Source organism: Octodon degus, unplaced genomic scaffold (genome assembly GCF_000260255.1).
Source record: "Octodon degus isolate 3935 unplaced genomic scaffold, OctDeg1.0 scaffold00012, whole genome shotgun sequence".
Lineage (NCBI taxonomy): Eukaryota > Metazoa > Chordata > Mammalia > Rodentia > Octodontidae > Octodon > Octodon degus.
This window is the reverse complement of record NW_004524588.1, coordinates 2,439,533-2,451,163: the sequence shown is the minus strand read 5'-3', so window position 1 is coordinate 2,451,163 and position 11,631 is coordinate 2,439,533. Positions and strand designations below refer to the sequence as shown.

Below are 11,631 nucleotides of genomic sequence, written 5' to 3'. Positions count from 1 at the left end.
TTTCTTTTCTCCTTCCCCTCATCCCTGTTTTTTTCCAATTGAACAGTTTCTTTCACTTTCACAATACCTATTGTACTTTGAACATTTTATTTACTCTTTCAGGTTCTTACACTAGGGAGCCAATACAACGTTTACACATACAGGTCTGATTTATTCCACGTATAAGTATGGTCTCTTCTGAGAATAGCCTCACTTCTAAGTACGGTCTCTTGTTGCATCCAGTTACCTATAAAAGCCTCCAGTGTATCTTTCTTTATAACTCCATTGTATAAAAAGACCACATCATTTTATCCATTCCTCAGTTGATGGGCATCTGCATTGTTGGCAAGATGTAGCTATGACACATAGTGCTGCTGTAAACATGGGTGCACATATTCCATACGGCTGTGGAATGATGGTTTCAGTTCTTAATTTTTCTTTCTTTCCCCCCTCGGTGTTGGGCACTGAACTCAGGACCGTGTGCATCCTAAGCAAGCACCATGCCACTGCGCCTTACTCCTAGACCTCCCTCTGGCCTTTCATCTTTATCTCAGTAGAGGCTATTTTTTCCTTATTGATAAGTTTCATATTTGATCATATTTCTGCTTTTGGATAGCTGCTACAAAGTATATGCTCAAAGTTATAGCCCAGATCTCAGAAGGCATATAATCTTCCTGATCCACATTTTGAGATTAGCCTCATTTTTAAACTCATACTATTTTTCTATTTTTGTTGTCTTTTTTATAATTTCAAATTTGATTTTATCTGACTAAAATTCCTACTGTATAGGCCATGCCTGTACACAAAGTGGGATATATATACGTAAGACTAACAAATGTCTCTACTTCCAGGGCTACAAGGGCAGATAGGTTGCAAAATGGCTACCTGTTGGTGTGTGGTGTCCACATTGGAATAGGGGACGGAGACAATGACATCGTGTGTCTCACAGCTTGCCATCTAAGCAAGGTGAAAATGCTCATTGCTATACAACAGAATCCAAACGGAGCAAAGACATTTACTAAGAGAACAGCATTTCTGGTTTGTGGCCCAGTCACTGAAGCCATGGAGTCCACGTTTCTGTTAGGTGAGGTTGAAAGAGAGGCCACAGAATTGACAGTTTCCCAAGAAGGGAAGAGGCAAACGCACCGCCTGGGGCTGCTGTCACTTGAGAGAGAAGGGAATGTGCGCCTGTACAGCTGGGACGGTAGTTTCATCTGCTGCTGCCTCTCCCTGGGAAAGCTACAGTGAGAGTGGCCTACAGTCCTCTTGTGCAGAGCAGAAAAGCTCCCGAGCTTCAGCTTGGCTTGAGATACCCTATCTCCCAGGCATACCTGAGATAGCAGGGAAGTGCCGACACTTTTATTTCTCACAAACCCAGAGGCTGGTTTCCTCTGGCTCATTATGCAGACCCTCTGGGGCAGATTGTGGCTCCAGAGTACAGTACATGGTGGGCAGAGCCCACACCCCTCCACTTCTGGGCATCAGGGTACACTAATGACTTTGCAGGGCAAACTTCTGCTTCGTCCTTTCGGGTTCTGCAAAGCCATGAGCCTCTTGTGTCTCACTTCTCCCGCGGGGGGTTGGTGAGGAAGGCTTGTCCTGTGGCAAGTGGTCCTGCTATCTCAACTCCTACCTCAGGGCCTCCAGCTCCTACCAGCCTGCTAGGACCTATAGTCCCAGCTATATGTATGGTTTTGTGACAAATGATTCAGTCTGGTCACTGAGACTCAGTTCTGCTCCATGTTCTGCACCAGTCCTGGTGTCTTGGACACCCCCTTGCCCTCTGCTGTTTCACAGGAGTCCAGAGCAGTATTTTCTAAATCAATTCTCCAAGTCTATCCAGTGCAAACTGGTACAAAGCCATTAATAACGTGATTGAATCTAGGACTGCATTCCTCTTCCCAGGACAAGCTAGACTGCAGAATTTTTGCTCCTTCCTCCCCCTTCACAGGAGACTTTTGACTGCGCAATGAGTGAAACAGGTGGGGTGAACCTGCTGGTGCAGTCCAGTGCAGTGTGTTGAGGTCAGGTTTGGGGAGACTCCCAGGTTGCAGAACTCTAAGCTAAATAAATGCACAAATTTACCCATGCACCTCTGCCGACACATACTCCACCCAACGCAAACACTGGGAAGGAAGGTTTACCTTTCTTAGAAGTTGCAGCTCTAGGTTCTGAGCGTCCAGACTGCAACTGCAAACCCTGTGCTCTAAAAGTATCTTTGAACTTGAAGCGTCTTCCCTGGGTCTCCTCTAGTGGGGGCCACGAGTACACGATTTCAGACACTCGGTTGGCGATGGAAGCAACTCTGGGGTCCACAGCTGAAAGAAGACAAAATGATGATGAGAACACTGTGCAGAACGGCATCTGCCTTATTGATATGCACAGCAGTGTAGAGTGATGAGGATACCCCAGAAGGAGAGGAGGGGATTCAGGAGTGTGTGTGTGGGCTCTTCAAAGAGGACTGGCAGTTACTGGGCAGACGCTGGGATGCGGCAGAAGTGTAGAGAGGAATGTTCCCACCCTGAAACAACTGCCCTTCGGGTACCCTGCCCTTGCAAAGTGAGGGTCCCTTTTTCCCTCTGCAAGGAAAGAATCACAAAAGGGAATGCTTGGTCCTTTGTTTGAGGCAATGCTTATTCTATTTTTACTTTCTGGTGGATACATCTTGTTTCATGAAGAGCTGTGCCCTATGTGCACAGGACAGCATTCAACAGACTGCCAAACATTTGGAGCTTTGTCACTGGGGAAGGAGAAATATCCCCATCATCTGGCCAACGCTATCTCCCAAGTTCATGACCAAATAAACATCAGCTGGCCTTGCTTGCTTTTACAGTCTCTCCATGTCTACTTCCTCCACATCTACCGGAAAGCACTCAATTAACGTAGGGTGCATAGAGTGACTGAGTGTGGATGCCTCTAACAGAGGGATGGCAGAATTCTATGGATAACTGTTGGCTTCCTAGAGTTTCCATGTCAGACTTGACTTACACCACTTTGGCCTTCATGTATGGGAGAGGAAAAAGGTAATCCTGTATTTATTTATGTATTTGGTACAGGGTCTCACTAAACAACTCAGACTCATAATGAGCCTCCTGTTTTCAGCCTCCCCAGTGTAGGGATTACAGGTGTGGGCCACCACACCCTCTTGGTGGCTGGCTCAGCACACCCAGGGGCAAGGCCAGGGGGGCATGTGTTGCCCAGGATAAAACCTGTCCCTGTGCTTGCCTAAGCGGGTGCTTAGTCCACTGAGCTATCTCACTGGCCCTTATTAAAGCTATAGTTGTTTAGATTTTCCACTGTATTTTTTGATTTTTCTTACTACATGTCTGCAGTACCTATTTACATTCCTTGTGGCTTGATAATATACATAACACACCCTAATTCTTTTTTCCATCGTCTCTCCTGTCCTCCCTGCATCTCTTGTATCTTGCTGAACTAAGCTTAAGCTTAACATTCCACATATGGAGGACCATGGCTGTGGAGAAACAAGGAGCAAAAGCCCATGGTTTAGTATTCTCTAAGACTGGTGTTATTATCGCTTTCCTTGTATCTTAAAGCCTCTTACTGGTAGGCTCTGATTATAACCTTGCAGTTTCCATCTCAAGCCTGGTATCTGAGTCCTGGGAAAGAGAGTAGGCTAAGTTGTGGCCTTTCACGAGCAGAATCCATGGGAAAATAACTGCTGAACTCTGGCTGTTATAGAACAACAAAGAAATGGACTACGAGGCTCCTTTGGGTCACACCCAATGTAAAGCCAACACAATTAGCAGAAGAACCACATCATTAACCAGTTAAGCAAGAAGGGATGAGAACTGTGAGAAGACAGCCTTAGGAGACAATCATTTCTACTTTTTAAAGAGAAATTTCTATACATGTATCAAACATATATATATATATATATATATATATTCATTTGTTGAACAGTTTCAAGAAAGCATTCTAAAAATGAGCAGTCATGTAGCAAGAAGGCCCCCTCTGACCTTCCCTTTTCTTCCTGCTTAAAAAGTACATGATGGCTGAAGCCCCAGGAGCCACCTTAGAATGTAAGTGGCCACTTCCTATGTGTCTGTGTGTATGTATAATTATAGCTCTGTATTATAGTTATATGTGTAAGTATCCAGCCTCAGAGACTAGTCAGCAAATAAACCTGTTTCTAATTTAATCTTGTATTCTCAATCTCACATACAGTTTAGCTTGGTAGGCCCTCGGCTGCCATCCCCACCATCATTTTCTAAACAACTTTAGGAGAAAGAAAAGAAAAACAAACAAAATAACAGATCAAGTGATACTTCAGTAAATGTCCAAACAGAGTGTCATTTGTCCCAGAAAAACCAGGACGAAAGCCACTAAACGCCTTTCTCCCAGCCTACCCTCAAAGCAAGGCATAGTCAAGGCTGTGTCCGCTGAGAGCGAAGAGCCGCCAACCCTCACCATCCACCTGTGCACACCTGGGAGGGCCCCTGCTGTCCTTGCCCTGAGAGAGGTGAGGCTGGTGGAGGGGACATGGGCAGGACACTGGAATCTGCTCCCTGCACTCCAGAGTCAGTGTTGAAACCCCCAAGTTTGGAGAACAGACTCATCTGGCAAGGTTAACCACAGCCCCAGTGAGGACCCCTGTGTCCTCTGGCCCCCGACCCCTGCTGTGCTGCCCCTGGCCAGCCCCCTTCCGCCCTCCTGTGGGTCTCTTGCTGCCTCCTGTTACCTGGGCAAAGGGCCCCCACCTCTGATTCTCCTGGCTGAAATGTCTGCAACTAATGGGAAGGGATTTTTTTTGATCACAGCAAACGGTTTACAGCTGTCCGCAGGTGGGCAGATTCCCCAAGAAAGCCGGGTCGTTCTAATATTGAGCCATTACTGCCACCTGTTGACCAGTTATCAGCAAGTCACCCAGGCCAAGTGAACCCAGCAGGAGGGGCTTTTCCTTATAGCATGGGCTCTGGGTATGGCCTTGTGGGGGGACTACGCTTCTGCGGCGGTTATGGAGGAAGTTCCTGTCCTATGTTAAAGCCCGTAGTGAAACATCTTCAATACAACTGATTTTGTCCCAGTGATGGGAAATTTTATTACTGCTTCTTTGTTGTTGTTGTTGTTTTTAGTGTGGTTTGGATCTTTCAAAGTATCTTTGCATCTGTCTTATCTTCTTATCAACCTTAAGAAGCAGGACACTCCCAATGTACACAAGGAACAAACTGGGGGTCCCAGAGGTCAGCTATCGCAGGAAAAGAGGCAGCCTCTGCCCTCATGTGGCTCTCGGGCACTAAGGACTAGGAACATGGGCAGCAGGCTTATCCATAAACAGTGGGGCCGAAGGACCAAGTCCACCCTCCACTACCACCTGCTTCCTTTTGGCATAGTCCTAAGAAAAGCAGGGTGATTATTCCAGAACACGGATCAGTTGGAAAGCCAAGGCCAACAAGCGCCCCACCTAAGGCCTTAAAGGACAGGAGAGATGGAGTGCTGTGCATGCAAGGACAGGGAAGATTTGGGGGTGGAAGAGGAAGAAGTCCCCAAGCCTACCTTCACTCTCCATGTGCTGTGCCACGTTGGAAAGGGACTTGGACCATTGCTGACCGCGGTGTCCAGCCTGAGGTATCACTGGTCCTTCGGACTGAAATTCCACTAGTCCTTGGGCCTCAGCACGGATCTCCCTTGGTGAGCTCTGTGGCTCTTCCTCCTTCTCTGTTACTCCAAATAGTGCTCTCCAAGAATACTTTCTTTTGCCCAGGTTTATGTCCTTCTCGCTGGATGAGGAATTTCTGTAAGGCCACACCTGTGTCCATGACTCGGCTGACCGATTCCCCAGGCCCTGCTGGGACAAGCTTCTTGTTCTCAGCATCTTGGGTGAGGTGACAGCAGGGGGCCTCTTGAAGACATGGTGTTTGGCATAGAATGCCAGGATTTTGAATTCTAAGCTGTCTGGGTCATCGTCGTCTAGGGGCACATCTTCCAGGTCACACACACTGGTACTGCACATGGTGGACCTGTAACGACAAGGTCCACAGGTGTCCTCCTGTGTGTATGGGCCCTTGGCCTTTCTAGGCTAGGAGAGACAGGACGAGCACTCGGGACACATCTCCTGAGCACCTGTTCTATTTTCCAAGGGAACTGGTGGAAAATCCAAAGTCTTACTGGAATAGGAGGAGACGCGGGTATAAATATCTCCAAAGGAAGATAATGAGTTATGAGCTGCAGTGGAGATGCAGATGGCCAGTACAGAGAGATGGGACAGGGACAGGTTACCTTCACACAGAGGGGCGATGAGTGAAGGCTTTTGGAAGGACAGAGGTTCAGGCAGGCGGGCAGATACTCAGACTAAGAACTCAATACTGACTGGCCTGAGAGTAGGCTTTGCATGACTTGAGGATCTGTTTTTTTCTGTTTCATTTTGTTTGATGTCTTTTTGAGACAGGGTCTCACTATGGAGCCCAGGGTGACTTTGAATTCACTAAGGCTGGCCTCAGGCTGGCCTCAAACTGACAGTCCTCCTGCCTCTGCCTCCTCATGGTCTACCATGCCTGGCTTAAGATGTGTACACTCTAGTGCAGTGCAGTGAGGGTGAACGTTGTAGAGCTTTCAGTGATAACAAACAGCTGGCTTTGGCACGCATGCCATAGCTTTGCCACCACTGCTACAGCGTAAGCATTTGAGGATAGCCAGCGCTCAGGAACGGCTGTATGTGATAAAGGGCAGTGGAACCAGACCATGGGGGCCTTTCAATTTCAGGCTGGGAGCTTTGAATTTTCTCATTTCAATCAGTCTGAGGCTACAGGGAGGGTGGGTGAGCAAAGAAGGAGCAATGTCTGAACCCCTGCCAGTGTCCTTCCTCTGTCCTTGTCCTGTACCCTCTGCTGTAACTTCTCCAGGTTTGCCTCTGTTTGGTACGACAGGTAAGATTCCGTCTGATCAAAGCATCCTGTTATTGTCATGGTGCAGGGGAGGAACCCTGGGCTACATCCACCGCTGACACTCCAGCTCTATGAGAATGGTGTTATTATTTTATATGTTTAAAAAGTTCTGATGGAGGGCTTTTCCACGTCCTGTTGGGCGGGCGTTATTATCACAGGCTTGCTTTAGGAGGATTCCTGGAAGCCCTAACATGGCAAGGGTGGAAGTGTTTTTTTTTTTTTTTTTTGGTGGAACCGGGGCTGAACTCAGGCCCTTGCGCTTGCTAGGGAAGCACTTATTCCACTGAGCCATCTCCCCAGCCCATGGGTGGAAGTGTTTCACCCTGACTCCCACCTAAATAACTGTGCGTATGTAATGAACAGATCTTGTTCAATTTTTCTTGCTTATACTTTCATAAAATAACTTCCTTTCTGGTTTTCTGCTAGGAAAATATTTCTCTTTGCTAATCACCTACTTTGTTTTCTTTAGTTATACATTAAGGACTACAATTTTTTTTTCTTTTTTCTTTTTTTTTGTCTCAGATGATATAAGACTCAGATTCCCTATCTCTCACTGGATTAAAAATTCAAAGTAAAAAAAAAAAAATTCAAAGTCTCTGGATGTTCTTGCAAATGACCTGGGCTTCTCAGTCTTGAGTTCAAATCCTAGGTAATCTAATAGCTAGTTTTGTGATCTTGAGCAGGTTCCCTTTCCCTTACCTTTTTGAATTTGAGCTTCCTGTAGGTGAATTGTGAATCATAAAGTCATTATGGGGGTACAAGACACTGCCCCAGAAGTCCTGCTACCCAACCTTGTACAAAGCTATGTATTATTTTCCTATGGTCATGGATGAACCAATTAATGACAGGGACACATTTTGAGAAGTCCACTGATGGGCAGGTTTTTTTTTTTTTTTTTTTTTTTATTCTGGATTTTTTTTTTTTTTTTTTTTTAAGATGTTGACGCACAGCTGAAGTCCTCCAGATTAGGCTTCAACTTGTAATCATCCTGCTTAGTCTCCAAAACTGCTGGAATTATAAGCACATTCTGCCACGACTGGCTGAGCAATTTCAGCATTGGGCAAACACAGGGTATATTTACACAAACTAAGAGGGCTGTGACATCACTAGGAGATAAAATCCTATGGAATTACCCTTGTATGTGGACTCCATTATTGACTGCAACCTTGCTATGTGGTGGCACACGACTGTACAACAGTCGTCCAGGCCCATGGGCTCTGGCCCTGGCATGCTCTTAATCATGTACCCTCCTCTTCCTGGCCTCTTCCCTCCTGGTCTTTTGGCATGTAAGCTGGTATGCTAATAAGCTGTAGTGATGGTATTAGGGTGGACAGGCACAGTGCTCCTTTGCTTTCCATAGTCCCTGTCTTACCATGACCAACCTGTAAAGAAATGGGACAGTAACTGCAGATAGGATTTGAGGTGGTACAGACAAACTAAGTAGATGCCTGCAGGACGCAGGGCCAGGGTCAGGCAACTTCTACCTCACCACATCCCCGGGCATGTCACTTAGTGTCTTTGGTCATTGGTTCCCATACAGACAGGATAGGCCGAGGGACTTGAGACAAGCAGGGGTCTCAGCCAAAAAGAGCACAGCCATGTAGGCTCAGTCAGGGGTCATAACTGTGTGGGAGAGGCAGGATCCCGGGAAGAGACCAGAGCTGGGATTTCTCAAGGGAAGATTCGTGAGTTTCTCATTAGGAAGCTTCTAAATTGGCAGCACTGAGCACAGCAGGCTGGCACTGTTGGGGTCCTGGAGGAGGTGTGTATTGAGGACGGAGGGCGGCTGGCACTGTTGTGCTTCTGAAGAGATGTTCATGGAAGTTAAAAACCCAAACCAGACCTTTTAATATTGCGTTAAACCTTTCAAATAGGATGTGCGTGTGTGCGCGCGCACACACACGCATGCACGTTGGAGAGAGGCAGGGGCCGACTTCTCTGGGAAATAGGTTTTCTAAATGCTGCTTCAGGAGTAACATTAGAAAGTGGAAAATCTACCATCGTTAAGATTGGGCATAAAGTCCTCCTCCCTTGTAGAAAAACCCTTTGCTATCTGCCTAGAAAGGAACTGGGGACACAGTCCACCCACCAAGCAATACAAAGTGTGAAAAAAAAAAAAAGGGGAAAGACAGAATGCTCAGGAATGGCCACCTATGAGGAGAAAAGGGCGGGATGCGGTTGAAAGAGCCTGGGTACATGTGGGTGAAGGGAACTATGGAGAATAGAGGTATTAGAAAAGACACTATGCACAGAACAAGTTTTCCTCTTACTAAGCCTCTTTACAAGTTAAGGGAAAGCTACTGTTAAATTGATAGCCAAGTCTTCCTTTAAAGCCATATTATGTGAAGGAATTTATCACAGTTTTTTTAACGCACCCTCTGTCAGCAATTCCTACTGATATTTTACCTGAAGAAGTCTAACTTCTGGACCCATAGAAAAGTGGACTATAAACGTTCTGTTTATGGAGGCCTTGAGCCTTGGTTCCAAACCCCGAGATAGGAGGGTTTAGCTCCTGTAGGAAGTTTATTCTATGAATTTTATTCTAGGTCAGTGGCTCTGAGACCCAACCCTCTTCCTACCAGTCCACATTTTCTTTCTTTCTCCTTATCTATGACAAAACTACCCAGCCAGAGGCAAGGTTATACACCTTCGTTTGTTGGATCCCCAAATGACCATGGCCTAAGTCCTCCGGTGTCCCCCTCCCATGTCCTTTGGGAACACAGGTGCATGGCCCTGACCTGAGTTTCTCCTGAAGTCCTCCTACCTGCAGCAAGCACCTACACTCCAGGGATTGCCGCACACACTGGGATTTTTCTCGCTCTGAGGAGTCCTATGTGGAGTGAGATTTTACTTACCTTCCCATGGCAAGTAATGGGTAGACACACAGGAAATAACAACAGGATGACTCGGTCTTTTCACATATAGAGGCTGCTGTGACCCAGTGCCTAAATTCTGCTGCAGATGGAACCTATGCTTGGTCCTTGTCACCTCTGCCTGTCCCTGAAGTGAGAATCATGGAAAAACCCTTGGTGAGCCCCTGACTTCCGTTCACTGGACTTTTGAGCTTCCGGGTGTTGATGTTCCTCCTAGACAGAAGTTTCTAGGCTGACTCCTAAACTCTGTTTTTTCAGGCTCATCTTCAGCTCCCTGGACCCCTTCTGCCCACAAGGTTGTCTGCTGTCTTCTCACTCCAGCCCTCTCTGTGCCTTTCTTCTTTGTCTTGTCTGTCATTGTTGAGTATAACATGCTCTTTCAGCCTTAAGGGGAAATGAAGACTGGTATACAAATCCCTTAAATTCCTAGAGTAGAACCTGATTTAGGTTGTATTTGTCAAACAGAAGAGCTACGACTCTGTGAAAAGAAGCTGGCTTTTTTGAGGGTTGGAAGTTGTTATCTGCCTTTACCTGGGTGTAGTGTTCAAGGAAGTTTCTAGGGAGTCTAACAGGACCTGGATGAGCACCCCAGGGAAAGCCCAGGGATCCCTGCCTTGGGCCTCCAGCCCTGCTCTAGGAGAGGGGCCAGCATATGCCTGGTCTCCAAGTAGGCAGAGGCACTGGCCACTGACGGGCTGTTGCACTGTCACACATCTTGTTCTATGGGTACCAAAAGAGGACCATTCAATACTGAAAAGGACTTGGCCAGCTATATATATTCTTTACTTAACTATCTAAAACTCCATGTAGCAGAAAGAGAAATGAAAGAGAAACCTTCATATCCCTTTTCTCCCCCTTTCCTGGAAACTCTAGTTAACTAGCTTCTCAGTGTCTCTTTGTATCCTGAGACTGACCGCTAAGAACTTGGTAATAAGCCTGGTCAATGGCTCCCTGAGTCAGGTTGCCTTCTTTGGGGAATTTGGAAGGAATTTGGAAGAAGCCCAACTCTGTCCTCCTGAAAGCTGTGAAGGCACCTGTTGCCTTCTGGGTTACCTGTTTGAGGCTGTCACTGGCTTCTGCTTCAGGTCAGGTGGCAGGTGGCTATTTCTATGCCTTGGTCTCTCCACAGAGACTCCTGGAGAGGAAACTTCCCACCGGTCTTCCTGTCTTCTCACTTAGAAAAGCGTCCGTGACTTACAGCCCCAGGCTATCGTTTGCTTAGGTTTAAACTAAGGCTGAAACTAGGATCAGGGAAAGAGAGCCACTTCCTCATTAAGCCCCACCCTGGGCTCCTTCACAGAAGGAGGGGCCAACCTTTGCTCCTGTAATTTGACTCTAAAAGGAATTTTGCATCCTTCATCAAACAACTTTCATTGCCCTTAGGAAAAACTACACTCCTGTGTGTGTGTGTGTGTGTGTGTGTGTGTGTCCCCTTAGACTCTATTTTAAAATAATCTCCGTGGAGAGACTAAGGTATAAAAACAGCCACCTGTCTCTTGACCTGAAGCAGAAGCCAGTGAGAGCCTCAAACAGGTCACCCAGGAGGCAGTAGGCTCCTTCACAGCTTTCAGGAGGACGGAGTTGGGCTTCTGTCCAGTTTAACAAATGTTTACTGACCAGTTAATACAGTAGCTGCTGTAATCTTAACAACACTGAGAGGCGGGCATTAGGATTTCTGCTTTGCAGGTGAGGGAGCTGTAGCTTGGGGAGGTAAAGAATCTTGCCCTTGTCAGCTGAACTGAGATCCAAACCCTGGTTTTGGTAGCTCTACTTTATATCATGCTATCGCTCCTGAGTCTCAAAAATTATATTCAAACGGTGCCACTGAAAAAGCGTTACAAAATGAATCTAACTGCAGCCACAGTAAAAGCCAC

At 46.6% G+C, this 11,631-nt stretch overlaps 1 protein-coding gene across 1 annotated transcript in view; it reads right to left on the bottom strand.

Annotated features, from left to right (window-relative positions):
• Nucleotides 1-10,985, bottom strand: part of Bcl2l14 (BCL2 like 14) — a 20,081-nt gene extending 9,096 nt beyond the window's left edge. Inside the window, exons 1-3 of the mRNA XM_004626066.2 lie at nt 10,811-10,985; nt 5,497-5,960; nt 2,124-2,297 (exon numbers count right to left, since the gene is read on the bottom strand). Of these exons, the coding sequence (XP_004626123.1) occupies nt 2,124-2,297; nt 5,497-5,953 (631 nt within the window). The 5' untranslated portion in view covers nt 5,954-5,960; nt 10,811-10,985. The remainder of the gene's footprint in view (nt 1-2,123; nt 2,298-5,496; nt 5,961-10,810) is intronic.
• Between the last annotated feature and the right edge of the window lie 646 nt (nt 10,986-11,631).